The sequence below is a fragment of the Tauraco erythrolophus genome, chromosome 23, assembly GCF_009769465.1.
Source record: "Tauraco erythrolophus isolate bTauEry1 chromosome 23, bTauEry1.pri, whole genome shotgun sequence".
In the NCBI taxonomy this organism is placed as follows: domain Eukaryota; kingdom Metazoa; phylum Chordata; class Aves; order Musophagiformes; family Musophagidae; genus Tauraco; species Tauraco erythrolophus.
This window is the reverse complement of record NC_141487.1, coordinates 3,338,476-3,353,204: the sequence shown is the minus strand read 5'-3', so window position 1 is coordinate 3,353,204 and position 14,729 is coordinate 3,338,476. Positions and strand designations below refer to the sequence as shown.

Below are 14,729 nucleotides of genomic sequence, written 5' to 3'. Positions count from 1 at the left end.
TCTTTTACTCCTTTCTGCCCTACCGTGTATGTGCCTTATGGTCGTGTCTAGGATACGTAAAGTTTTTTGAAGAAAAAAATGTGGGGAAAAGAAGTAATCCCGATTCCTCAAGAAAAACACAACTGAAACAGTAGATCATTTTCATCTTGCTACTGGTGCTCTCTGTAGGGAAAGTATTTTAAAGTGTATTTTCACCTGGTTCAGCCGTGCCAGAGGACCTCATCTTTGCAGCTTGTTCTGTGGAGCTGGTAACCAGTGCAGCCAAAATGGGATGAGCCTGTTGTCTGCACAGAAACTGACGGCTGGGGAAAACATCCATTTTGGTTGGTTTGGGATTCTGACGTTTAAAGTGTCTTAAATAAAAATCTTTCCTGGATTTTAAGATGAGTTAGCTTTTAAGGTGTGAGTGGGTAGATAAACAAACGTAGCACTGGTTGGCTGAATCGAAATTAAGCTGCTTGAGCTGTATCTGGTTTTGTCATTTTATTGCTTTTCTATTTTATAGTTCTGTTGATTATCCCTGTAATGGCTTTTCCATGCATTTCGGAACACGCAGTGGGTAATGCCTTCTTTCAAGTGGAGAGCTGCAGTGTATTTAAATTGGCACAAAACCTTAGGTTAAATAAAGTTCACTGCAGACAGTTTTGTAGTTTTTATCCCTTGGAGACTCCAAGTTCTGTATTTTAAAAAGTTCTTTGATCCTAAATATAGACACCTGAGGGAATTTCATTCCCTCTGAATGGAGACATCTATAGTTGCCATATGCGTAGAAATGTCTTGCATTCTTGGCAAGAATTCTTTTTTTTATTTACCCCTTTAGTCCTAAGCTCTAAATTATCCCTGTTTCAGAGGTGTTTCAATTAGAAATGAGTATGGAACACGAAATCAGCACCTGAACCAAAGCGTTCTGTAGCTTGTGTTCTCCAAACGGACAGTTAAGCCTGGTTGTGTCTATTCCTGGCAAATCCCTGTTGTGCTGACATAAGGAAATTCCGGGTAGTAAAGGAGTGAAAAGATTAATCAGCTTGTCAATACTGTGTTTAATTTGTCTGATTCTTTCAAGCCTTACAAGGAATTCTGCGGTCTTTTCTGAATTCCGAGCACATAGTAATGTAGTTGTTACAATTCTGCAGCCAGACTTTCTGGAGATGGATAGATAGATACAGGTATAGAGAGAAAGATACATATAGGATGGACATAATTGTGTCCCTCCTTTCCTCCTGAAATAAAAAAAAAAAAAAGAACTTCTTGAAGGACCTGAATTTTGATATGGAACTTTGAAGTTTCCAGTGTGAAATTTAATTAGGCTTCTTAAGGAAAGGCAAACCATCAGCCACAGTTGCGTTTCCTTGCTAGGTTTTTGTGGAAGCTTGCAGAGTTCTGCCTTGCTTGGGCTGGGGAGCAGGCACCTGAGATGCCAAAACTTACACATAGAGGAGTTGCAACAAATCGTATGGTGAGTGGGCGTTTTCCGTTATGGGTGAGGAAGAGGCACAAATGAACTTCTGCCCTGGGCTTTCATTCCATATATTTATTTTAATTCAGTTCAGTGTGATGGCAGAGGTGTTTAAGTGATCAACAGAGATCTGAAAAGAGGTAGAGTGTTGGAACTAGGTGAGAAAATTGTAATACTAGTAAGGATATTAATATTGTTCCAGGTGAGCGTTTGACACGGAGGCATTTGTAGAAAAGGAGCATGGAAGCAACATGAGGGGAAATAGGAGTTTAACCCTCGTTGTAAGATAAATCAAAGCAGAATCTCAAGTGCTTGGCAGTGACAGAAAAATAAAGATAACTGAATGGAAAGTTAAGAGGAAGTAATAAAGGGATTGTTTAAAACAAATCATGAACAAATGTTTGACTTGTATGAACGTTAACTTTAACAAAACTGGCAATAAATAAGGTGAGAAGTGGATGGAGCAGAGCAGAGAAGGTGGGTACAACTTCAGCAGGTTCTGCCCAGGAACAGACTGAAACGTTTCTAAAGCACTTAAAGCTGATGGTTACCTTTTGTTTAAAGTTTCTTAATTTCTGTAACCAGCCGCTCTTATTTGGTAGCACCAGAAGCAAGAACTGACATTCTTGTGTCTTTGGAGACACCGAGGGCTAGTAGTTCTGGGAGTATTAGCTCAAAATGCAATTCAAGTAGCTGGGGGAAAAAAAAAAAACAAAAATTGTATCTTGGTGACAGGGAACTTCTGACAAAAGTGTGTGTATATGAAGCCTGACAAGTACCTGGTGGTGTTTTCCTCAGGAAAGCAGTAAACAAAATAGTCGACTGGTAACGTCGAAAGATCGTGGTGGCATTCGGGTTCTGAGCGTATCACCGATTTATGTTTTCACAATTTTGAGTCCCTGCTCTTCCGTTTAACTGGGAACAGCAGAATGTGTACGGTTATTGGCAGTCTCATTCTGGATAAAAATGAGAGAGGCTGGAACATGTCATCTTTCGGGGCAACTTTACAGGCTGGAATTTGGGTTTTACTTTGGGAAAGCTGACAGTCATCCTTTATAAGGGCAGTCTCCAGGTACTGAAGTTGGGGGATTTAGCAGCAATTGCCATAAATAGCTTTTTCTATTCCTGTGAAGTGATTATAGAGTTCAGGTCAAATGTAGCTTTCCCTTTGTTTTCTTCAGTGTAATTTTAAGATTTTTCTCCTCGGGTCTTCCTCAGTGTTGCCAAGGGTAATGCACCCAGGTGGCACTGCAGATCGCCTCCAGTTTAACTCGCGTTTCCTTCACAGACTAGCAGTTCGTGTGCGGGTTTCGGTGCTGAGCAGTGAGAATTGGTATGAAAATGTGCAGATTATGAGATGAAAAGTAATTGAAAATCCCAGGCAGAAATTTTCAGTGCTGGGAGGAGCACTATAGATGATGCCATTTCCCCATTTTCTAGCAGCTTTAAAAGACAGCAAGTTTTATGCCGATCAGTGACCATCAAAAGCCGTGGAAAGGGTCCTTTATGCGCAGAACATCTGGTGTCTGTGATCAGTATCTTTGACAGAGGTTTTGGGATAAAGGATCATCTTTGAGAAATTTGAAGTATTATTTTGTTCTTCCTGTTTTTCATTTGTACCGTGGGATAAAATGTGTATCACCAGTATCCTGGTTCAAAGTTTTCTTCACAATTCAGGTTAAATTCAGCCCTTTTTGCACTTACACAGTGTGTTTGTGAACCTGCTTCGACTACAGTGTATTTTTATGTGCAGAAATGGGCAGGGGTAAGAGCAAACAAGAACGGTGATGCATTCTATGGGAAGACTGTTTTGATCCGGACTCAGTGTCTAAAATGGGCACATTCCAAATCAAACTGGCACACTGGGGGTAGCTTTGAACGAGCCTTCTCCAGAGGAATTACTCAGCAGGCAGTGAGAATCCTGCAACAATGCAACAACTGCAGACAGTGGGATGCTGAGCTGTGTGCAGAAATCCGCAAGTGACTGTCTTGACAATTAAAAAAAGGGAGGAGGGTTAGAAAGCTATTAAGTTTTACACCTGCTCTAAAGCTTTATTTTGAAGTGTTTCACCAGCTGATTTGCTTGCAAAATAAAATACAGCGTCCCTGTTTTGCTGACTCATTGGGGAATTAAATAAAAAAAAGAGAGAATTTAAAATGTGATAGGCAAAACGTTGCCGAAAGCACAAACTTTGAAATTAGAAATAAGCATTTATCGTAGAGAGGAAATGAAATTTGATCTTAACCAACAGTTTTTGAATGGTTAGCATGTCATGAAAACAGGCACGTATATCCCATATTTCACAAGTAGCACCTGAAGGAGAAAAAATAGGGTGTGAGTCTGAAATGAATGACTTCAGTCTTGACAAAAGGCTAACTATGCAAAGTTACGTAGTTGTGTAGAATGTTAGATAGCACAGATTTCAGCTTGACTTTCCTTGGTTGCTTATCCCCGAGGAGAGAAAGCAGTGGTTTTGTGTCCCCGGGAGATGGCCAAGGTGCCTTCTGAAGCTGTAACCATAGGTGTTCAACGGTCTGAACGCATCATCCCTCAGCGAGCGGTTCCATTTCCACACCGCACACGTGATGGCAGGCTGAACTGACGTGTTGCCTGAGGCTTCCTTCAGAAACCTCATGGCACACAGAAAAACTGTGGCTTTTTACGGAGGAGGCTCTTTCACCTCCCCAGCGTGGTCACAGGTGACCACGGCAGAAAATGAAACTGGCTGGAAAGAGACTAACTGCTGGGGTGGCCTGCTGGAAGCAAGTGCCCTATGGAAATAAACATCAACAGTTGGCAAAGATGATGCTAAAAAGCAAAATGCATCTGCTGCCCTCCCAGTACATTGTTGTTAGTATTAACTCAAGGAACTGGGCTGGATCTCTTCAGACTTTTTCTCAGGTTTTCAGTATCTAGAGGGGGTTTTAAGGAGGGGGTGGAGGAGGGCGAATAATTCAGTTCTCAAGAAAAAACCCAAAAAACCAACAAAAAGCAAACAGGAAGACCTTAAAGGTTTGTAAGAGCAGAAGTAGGGGGGAGGGGAATTATCTGTTAAGAGTATTAGTTGTTTAATAAAGCGCAGTTGTCCTCCAGATGAACCCGCCAGTGACTCTGCAATTGGGGTCATTCCAAGTTCATGCTGTGGACTTTTGACTGCCTTGTGTGTCTGTGCAAACAGCCGGCGGTTCCTGCGGGGATCACTCACTCGGCCCGTAACACTAAACTGCTGCCAGCGGGCACCTGCTGCTGCCGCGTCCCAGGAGGTCCTGGGGGAACCCACCCCGCTCCGGGCATCTGCGGAGATGGAGATCGCGCCAGCGGGGGCTCCCCGGGACACCCGGCTCATCCGCATCCGTGCCGGCGGCGCCCCGGGGGGCTTCACACATCGCCCGGCCAGCATGCCGTTGTCAGGATGCATTAGGAAGCTCAGTTAACGATGGGATGTGAGCTAATTAAAGATCCTTTACTGTGGTTATACGACAGAAACAGGGGTGGAGAGCGCTGCACGGAATCTTAAGAAATGTGTGTTTGTTCAGCGGGAAAAGCTCGTGGTTGTCAGTAATTTAGAGAGGGTCAGAGTTGATGTATCTCCTAAAACGAGCAGCTGATTACAGCATCTTGCTGATTTGGTATTTTCTAAATTAAGACCATGTCAGTTCTGCTCATAGCTGCGTTACACGTCTCTCTCTGCACAGTTTGACTTGGTTATTAATGTGCGTTGGGCTTGGCCTGAACCCTCCTTTCCGTTCAGGATTTAACGATGCTCATTAATGTGTGAAGGAAAGTGTGAAAGCAGAGAGCATGTACATCTGACTGGATCCACACTTTCCTGCTTCAGTCTCTGAGTGATTCCGAGACTGACGGAAGCCAGGGTGACGCTGGTGTGTAGAACTCCTTCAGGTGGCTGGGCCTTTTACACGGGGCAGATAAGCACCTGTCATTGTTCACATACTGCAGTGCTCTCCCTTCACCTACACAGCCGTTGTTTCCCACCATGAGCAGCTCTTCTCTTTCACGTAGACAGATAATTGTGTTTAGGGGAGTTACTGTTGAAACTGTGGAGTGAATTTCAGTCATCATGGCTAGGGATTTTCGGTTAAGAGTGTGTGTGAGAACTGAAGATGACATAGTTCACAGTTTACATTAGACTTTTTAACTTAAATAAATTTTAAATACTCTTTTCTACCTTGCTGAAAGAACATATTTAAATTTTTGCTTTGGTCCCTGAGAACCAGCTTTTATTGTTGGAGATAAAGCATGAACATCATCAGTGTGTGGTGATGAAGATTTTTTTGGAAGGTGGTGGTCTGGAGTGAGAGTTGAATGAAGTTCAGCAAAGAACTCCTTTAAAAAGGAGTTCTGCAAAGCAAAGATGAGAACCGAGTAAACTCTGTGATTTCTAATTTAAATGCAGTTCATTGTGAGGTTTGCACAGAAGTTATAACTGACCTGTATTTAATTTCATCACTTTCTCCCTTAAAATTCCATCTTGGAATGTTCTACTTTGCTCAGTCAATAATATTTTTAAACGTACCATTCTCTGATGCTAGAATTACAATGGAATGTTTGGACTAAAGTCATAATTGTGTATTTATCCTTTTGAGATGTCCTTAGAGAACCAGGCAGTGCCAAGAGCTTAAAAAGACTTTAAAAGATTACTTAAAACTTATTTCCATGCTGTGTGCCTCATGCATCTGGCTTAGAGGGAACATGCAGTACAAAGTCCAGAATTAGTTTTCATTTGCTTTGAATTCTTCTTGTTCCCCATAAGCCTTATTGTTTGGCACCAGCTTTGTTTCACAGACAGGGTATATGCCTGTTTTTTTCTTCTATTGCTTGAAACAGCAAAGGGTACATAGTAGTAAAAGTTTTTGTGACAAAACTTCCTGAATTATTGGGCCTTTAAAAAGAGAAAAAAACCACACACACACAGCCCCCACAAAAAAAAGACTAAAACATGAGTAAGTTTCTTGTACAGATACTATTTCAGCTGCTTTTGCCGGTCATGGTAAGAGAGTTAATATCGATGGGTGACACTACGTAAATGTAAAACGAGAAATGATGAATCGGCTGTTTACTCGAGCCTACGGAGGAGGCAGCTAAGGCCAGTGTGCCCCAGGCTTATGGAAGTGTAATAACGTTTTCAAAAATGGTGAAGTGCTGAGAGTGGCTTACGTCTTGTTCCAAAGGCAGGGTTCACAGTAGCATAATGTCCTGGGCTTCGGAGGGAAACGTGCAAGTCGTGTTTCACCTTCCTGGCAAAGATCAGCTTCTGTCAGAGCTCGTAGGCTGAGGTTAATGAAGGGTAGTGGGTCACATTTGCTGCTTGCAGTATGTTACCAGTTGGCAGCATCATATATGAACCAGTGTGGGATGAAAACCAGTGATCAAGTGTCTTTAGATTGCAGAGCTGGAGGAAAAGGGCAGCGTCCCTCCAAAGAGGGGAAATGCAGGCAGTACCATCTGCTTTGGGGACAGGAAGAGGCAGAGCAGAAAGAGGGTAGCTGTGAATGAAGGTGGACGAATGTTCAGATGACTTGAGCTTTTTGGAGAGATTCTCCTTTTTCTGTCCAGGCAGAATGGATAAGGCAAAGCACTGAACAATGATAATGATAAGCTGAAATATTTTCAATACCTGAGATGACAGAACTTTTCATTAGTGGTCTGGAAGACCCATACCCTGCTTTGTTTGGAGATGCCAGGTGGACAAGTGACATACCCACCGCCTTACGAGTACCTGATGTGGAGTCACACTTTGCGTGTGCTCGGGTTAGGAAGCAGGTAACGTATTTTAGCTGATACTGATGTATCATGTTGTAATTCTGTTTCAAGGAAAAGGATGTCTGAAACAGGGAAAAATGCAGAGATAAAAGACCAAGTTACTAATTTCTTTTCTTCATCCGCAAGTAGATGAAGAGCTCGCTGTGAAAATTAGGATAGAGAAAGAGGGAGACTGGTTTTTGGAAGTCCCACAGACTGTGTAGTTATGTCGCATTTACATGGGCTTAAGTAGGCTTTGAAGTTATCAGGTCACACCTCAGGTCACAAAAGCTAAGGAAGACAAGGGCAGATAGCACTTTTGTTGTCACCTTTGTTTATCTGGAGACTGTTTTCTGCATGACCAGGTTAACAGCTCAACAACCCACCACTGCTGCTCTTCCACGAGTCTTAGTGTCTTAATTCCAGTATCTAATACTGCACTTCTCAAAGGAGGCATCTAAAAGCAAGACATCTGGGGGGAAAAAGGCAAGTCTGCTTTTGTGCTTTAACTTGTTCAAGTCTCCCTTCACAGTTGGTGTTTAAGCTGGACTTAAACTGCTTAAATTTCTGATGCTCACTCAAGTTTCTGATCCTGAAATAACTTGCCACTGCTGAGTAACTTTTTCGCAATACACTGATTATAATCTACACAGACCGAACATAAGGTGTTGTGCAGGTGTGTGTGTGTGTGTGGGGGGGGTGTTTATGTTAGAAATCTTTTTTTTTTTCTTTTTTATATCTGTAGGTACAATCCTGTTTGCTGAAACAGGCTTCAGAAACCATCCCAGGGACAGTATTTCTGAGGTGCTCAGAAAAGGATGGTTCAAAATTTCTGATACCCAGCAGTTACCTGACTGCCGTGGCATCACCCCTGTTGGGTGATACGAGAGATGATGTCGGTCTCGTTCAGATCACGAATCGGGCTGCTGCTGGCGCCTCAGTCTGAATCTTTATTGCAAAGAAGAGTCTAAATTTCACAGCAGAAGATGGTGAGCTGCTCGCTTGCCTGACAGACCTTGCTGATTCTTGCTAACGCCTGTGAAACGGCTTCAGTTGTTCTGTCTTCCCTGGTGTTTTACCTCTACTTGGCAAACCTGACCACGTTCCATCCTGCACCTCAGAGCAGGGGAAGTGCCGCAGTGGTCCCGGCTGGAAGGTGTTCAGAGGGATCCGTTCACTGTGTCCCCTGAGGTAACCAGCTGGTTTAGGTACAAATGGTGCAGATGGCTACAAAGGTTTGGCCTCAGTCTTTGTCAGATGAGGCCGGAAAACAAACAGTACCTGCGGTGTGAGGGGGGTCCAAAAGCAATTCCACGTGAAGTTCATGGCTTTTCATTAATGCGTGTTGAGTTTAGATTTTGTCACCTGAGTCAGCACAAAATGGAAATATTTCATCGTTCATTTGGTACATTAGAATCCTTAAATTGTTCCATTTACAGCTATAACTCAGTGTTATTTTCTAAATACCACCAACAAAAACGTCCCCATTTAACTTTGGTTTTACCGTTAATGGAGACTATGACTTTTAAACCGTGTGCATGTGATTTTTTTTTTTCTTTTTTTCCTCCTTACTAAAAGAATAACCTACTATTACATTAAAATTCTTTCTATACACTAAAACAGATTTGTTATTGACTATTTGGTGTGAGATTCTGCTTCACAGAGGAAGGAAAATCTGAGGAAAGACTGGCTTGTATTTACCAGGAAAGCTGATGCGATGGAGCCTGGCCAGTTTAGACGGGGGGAGGAAACCAAAGCTGCAAGGAGAGCTTACCAATTTTGATCAGTATTAATAAGTTGGTTTATTCCTGCTGGCTGGTTGTGCGATCACACACTAATGTAACTCTCAAAATGTGTTCTTGAAAAATCATTTTCAGGCCTTGACAAATTCCTTAATGAGGTTTGAATTTTGAAGGCCTATTGAGCCTTTCCATTTTTATAGCAACTACTCTAATCCTCTTAAAGCAAAGTATTTGTCCAGAAAAAATCCCAACCTTAAACAGAGTTAAATTAAGATAGCTTCAGGTTGGTTTGTATTTCTGGGCCAATTTTTACATTAAGTTCACAGAGAGGCCAGGAGTAATTCAGTCACTGATTGCTCTGTTTAGTGTCCATATGATCAAGTCACAAGAAGGGTCGTGGGATTTAATTTTTGTTCATGTTGTTAAAGTCTACTTGTTTAGATAATTGGAGCCACTGGACTAGTTTGCCTTTGAGCTGGAAAGAAGTAGCTGAAACTGGGAAATCATGTCATTAGTAAAAAAGAAGCACAGCCTTGGAAAAAATGACAGAAAAAGGAGGGGAACTTCGTCATTGCATTAAGCATGTAAATTAACTGCTTGTCTATTTCTTTAGTGTGTTAGAATCAGAATTTCACACCAGGTTTTAGTTGTCTTCTGGTGCACACCTTAATCACGTAGGTCTCCTTAACGTAACTAGTAGGGATGCAAAGGAGAAGGAGCAATGGAAAGGGCCGTGTCCGAATACAATTGCTCCTAAATCATGAAGTACTGGTTGTAGAGGAGCTGTGATCATGCAGGACGGCAACAAGTTCAGCATCGCTGCGGCCATCCGGTACCTTTGACATTCCTGTGGCACCTGGTGCATTCCCCAGCCCTCGTCTAAGACTCAACAAAGCAATAAATTATCTGTCCTTTGGGGGCGGGAAAAAAGTTTGTTTATTTATTGAAAAGAGAAGATTGTAAGAACGCTGATGCGAGTTGAGAGAGGTACAGAACATGAACAACTACATGTAACCAAAAAATAGCTAGTTTTTGGAGATCATTGCAGGAAAATGTCTGCTAGGAGTCATTTTCTATAGTAATATCTGAATACGAGGTAAGGTTTCAGGTTTTTTGTCTCCTTTTCTTGCTTCCCTCCCTCCACCAAGCTTCTGGTTTATATCTGATTACATCAAACTAAAGGTCAAGAGATGACAATAGATCATTTTTATTTGGTGTTTTTTCATTGACTGGTACTCATCAATGGTCGGAGTTCTCAGAACAAATCTTGTTTGGGCTTAGATGTCCTCTTTTGTCTGTAAGTACGTCTCAAGTCTTCCCCCATACTGTTAAACGTAAATGTAAGGAGTAAAAACGCTCCACGCACACATTCAGGGTTCCCCTCAGACTTTTGTTTTACAGTCCATAGTACCTGTGGACACTCATCGACAGCCGTCTCGCAGCAGATCGTCCCACGTGCTGCAGTGAACGTGGCATGGCTCACCCACCAACTCTCTTCACAACAGAGACGTTTCTACATTGTGTTACTAAAAAGAATTTAATTAACTCCTGCAAATGTTTTAGTTTCATGACAGGCATAGTTGCTTTGAAGCTTTTCACGTATCTTTGCAGAAGAAAAGCTTTGTATCTAAGTAACATTCTTGCACGTTTTTGAAAGGTTACAGTTGGGTCACTGACACTTCTTTTGGTACGTCTTTCACAGACTTACTTTATTCTGGCTGACCACTACAGCTGGACACCTACGTGGTTTTGACTGTCACCTCTGGATTCGAGTTGCACCACTGGAAAGCATGGGTTAATGTCCTTCAGAGCTTTCTTCCTGACAAAAAAGCTGGAGTGTCTGTGCGCGCGGAACAAAATGAGCTGTATAAATCTGTATTTTCGCAACTAGAATCTAAGAATTTTCTTCAGTAAATCTACAGAAGAGAAACACCTTTTGTTCTTTTAATAACAGAAAAGTTCCTCTCTTACAGTTCGCTGGGACCTTGTCGGATGGTTTGGGAAAGACAATGGATAACAGACACCAGACAGAACGAGAATACATTCGCTACCATGCTGCAACGAGCGGAGAACATTTTGTAGCCGGAATCCAAGGACTTGCACATGGTAACCCTCAGCTGTAACATTAACTCATTTCTCTCTGAAAAGTAACGACCAGACTGAACAGAACAGTTTGAGTTACTCCTGGGCGATGATCTGAAGCCGGAGAAGTGGAGCTGTGGCAGGCTTTATATCTGAATTTGAATGCTTGCAGGGTCGGGGTGGGGGGATTGTTTGGTTTTTAAGTTGACAGAAACCACATTTAAGAATAAGGTCTTTTCACATCTAACTGCAAGTAAAAGCTTTTTTGCAAATTAAAATTAAATTTTAAAGAAAGTTCATCCAAAACTCCAGTTTCTTTATAGAGGCATAGAATACCCGTGCAAAGTCTTTCTGAGGGTCAGACAATAAAATAAAAATGAGGATGGCTGGATTGCAGCTTTCTTATGTTTGCTTTCAGTTCCAGAAACCTGAGTTTCCTCGGAATCAGTACATCAGTTTAAAGTAACATTTCACCCATTGGGTTGTTTTGTGGTTTTGTTTTAGTTTTTCTAAGTCTACTAAGAACTAGATAAATGAATTTGTGTAAAAGGCAGTGGACTAGTCTTAATTTGGCCAGAATCTCACATCAATTTAGTTCATGATTTATCTGTTGAAGAAAGTTAATACAAGCCAAGTTTAAATCAAATATTTATATTTTGCATCATCTTGACTCAAGTTTGTTTAAATGTCATTCTTTTAGTGCAACTGTTGCGGCCTGCGTAAAAGATAACCTGTTTTTTGCTAAAAAGGCAATCTTTTCTATGCTGAGCAAGTCTTTATGCTGGACTTTTTCATAAAGAGACATTGTAGGTATTCAAGTGGCTCATGAGAGAGGTTTCTCGATAAAAAAGCACATAATTCTTATATCCTGTCTGTTGAAATGCAGGAGTTAACCATAAACTGTATTTATTCAAGAGAAGTGATTTAAATACCTTGTGCTTCTCGAGTTTGGAAGTGAAGGTGCTGCCTGGTCTGTACTTCAGTTACAGACCCTAAAAGAGCACCTGGTTGCTGAAAGCTGAAGAGCCAGACGGTGGTCAGCACTTTTAAATGAGTGCTTAAGCCAGTTCACTAAATACTGTGATATTCCAGTTGTGGAGATGTGAAACCTGTAAAGCGTGTTCTCAGGTAACAAGAACTGTTCCAAGTCTTCTGAAGCCTCAGTAGGTTCTTGATTTCTTCAGAGCATCCAGATTCTCAGCAATGGTAATGTGCACAGAAGCATCTGTCGGCAGCATCACAGTTAAATCACACAAGGCCAGTTTAAAATCATTAACTTTCTCCAGTCAAGTAATGCACTTTCCTAATTCTATCTCAAATTGTATAAGGTTTTGTGGTTATAGCATTTTGTCACCTGGTAAGTAACCGCTTCACCTCAGGAACAGATCAGGACTGTTTGTGTAAGTACAGCTGGGAAATAGAACAGTGTAGAAACAGAAAAAAAACATGTATTTAATAATGAATTAAATCTGTGGGGTATTAGTGTCTGTGTGTAGGCACATGTGTGCTGCACATACATCATATAAAGCTATTATCTCCTGTCACCAGTTTTGAAACAGTTTCTGCATTACGTTAATCGCACAGCTCGTTTGTGTCACACCTGACAGTAAATCGTTCAGGCAGACACAAGCTGTGACCCGGTCTGTAATTTTTAGAGGTAACACTTGTGGCCCACTCTGCTGTCTCGTCTGTGCTAGGTATCATTGGAGGCCTGACAAGTGTCATAACTTCAACGGTCGAAGGCGTGAAAACTGAAGGAGGTGTCAGTGGCTTCATATCGGGCCTTGGGAAGGGGCTGGTGGGCACAGTAACCAAACCTGTGGCTGGAGCTCTGGATTTCGCATCGGAAACTGCACAGGCAGTGAGGGACACTGCGACTCTGAGCGGCCCCAGGTCAGTAAGCAGTTTGTATTTCTGATCATTAATACTGTAAAAATGCGTATGAATACCTGCTGCAATTTCTGATCTGATTGTCTTTCCTTGCCCAAAGACACAATAATTTAATCAAATTTACTATGAGCTGTTATTAGTGACGTAGCCCATTTCATTCAATTTGCTTTTTCTTTACTAGATGGCATTTGTTGATACTGTAACAGGAGTGAAATTGGCATGGAAAAGCTGCAACATAAAATAGGCACTATTAAGCTACAGCGTTAGATTAAAGCACAAATTTTAAAAGGCTGTATGTAACGAGATTAAACTTCCACCACAGAATTCTTATGCAGACCTGAAATGGAAGAGTTGTTCTCCCTGCTCAACCCCAGCTTCTATTTTGCTGTGTAGAAAAACAATTCTTCAAAAGTTTGAAGAGTTCTGGCATCAATATAGTGTCACTATATTCTAATTTTTATTTTGTGCAATAGTTCTCACTTAGAAAAAGTGTGGATACGTGTCCTTATGTTCATGTGCTTGTCTGTTCACCCGTACATAGGTGGATGTTAAGAGTCAGCACATCAGGACGGAAGCTTTGGCTTCCTTCCCGTGTTCCGTTAAAAACGTCGTCTCTACAAAACAACAATGATTACATTTAAAGTCAGTGAATGCTCATTAGTACTGACGGTGAATGTGGAAGAGGGAAGGGCCGAGCGCTATAAAAGGCTGCTCTGAGAGAAGGCTCTTTCTACTCTTTGTGGCCAAGGGTTTACTTTATAAATAGATAATACTGTGCTAAGAAGTCCTGTTGTACTGACGGAGATCCCGTGTGCTGAAGTAAATTTTATTGTCAGAAAGCTTAGCGAAAAATATTTGCAAAGTGTTGGATTTTCTAGTTGTTTTGTCTTCCCGTTGGATTTTCCATTTCCTGTGGTTTATTATGCCACGCGTGGAATCCTGAAGTGTCTACCGTCAGTGTTGCAGGAAAGAACAGTCAGCGTGATGGAGTGTGAGCGAGGTGCACACGCTCCGAAGAGCGAACCGAGGTGTGCTGTGTCGTGAACATGTGTGTGTCTTACGTGTCTGGTACTGAGCTTGATCTGTAGAACCACGAGGTCAAGGATTACCATTGGGCAAGTACATTTGCACATGCAAAATTACATGAGAAACTCTAAGTGCATCCCTGAGAAAACACATCTACTGTTCTCCTTGTACAAGTCTTAATTTTGTGACTGTACAGCTTGATTAGTTTATTTCAAGGTGGGGAGAAACACACCTGACTGTGCTGTCAGCTGTCTCACCAGCTGAGCTGTGCTTTTATTATAGTTTGTTTCAAGATATGCAAATACTTAAAATTCACATTTTGACACACTTCTGTGAGACACAGTAGCAATGATGTTATCAACAGCTGACAAACCAGATAGCAACTGGGAAAGGGAGGGCCTCCAGCCAGCCTTATCTCCAGCTTGTGTTTGCCTGGGTGACACACTTCCCTTTAGCTTGTTAACTGTCAGTTCAGAGATGAGGTTGAGACAGATGAGCTGAACCACATTTCTGCTTCCACTAGATTCTGAAGTACTGTTGTCATAGACAAGCACTGTGAAATTATTTTAGTGTTTACACACACTCTGCAAAACGTTTCCAACCCAGCAACCTTCTACAAGGTAAAAACAACAACAACAACAACAACAAACAACCAAAACCCAACACCTTTCTCAGCTGCTACATTTCTCCAGTCTACAGAATCTGATCAAAATTTTTTTTAGATAAACAAATGAACTTGAGCATATGTAGATAATGTAGGAGGGGGGAAAAA

The 14,729-nt window shown here is 41.7% G+C and overlaps 1 protein-coding gene across 1 annotated transcript in view; it reads left to right on the top strand.

The window, feature by feature from the left end:
* VPS13D (vacuolar protein sorting 13 homolog D) overlaps positions 1–14,729 on the top strand; it is a 103,147-nt gene that overhangs the window by 66,763 nt on the left and 21,655 nt on the right. The window contains 2 exon segments of the mRNA XM_086625671.1: positions 10,933–11,065; positions 12,739–12,934. Coding sequence (XP_086481797.1) covers positions 10,933–11,065; positions 12,739–12,934 — 329 coding nt within the window.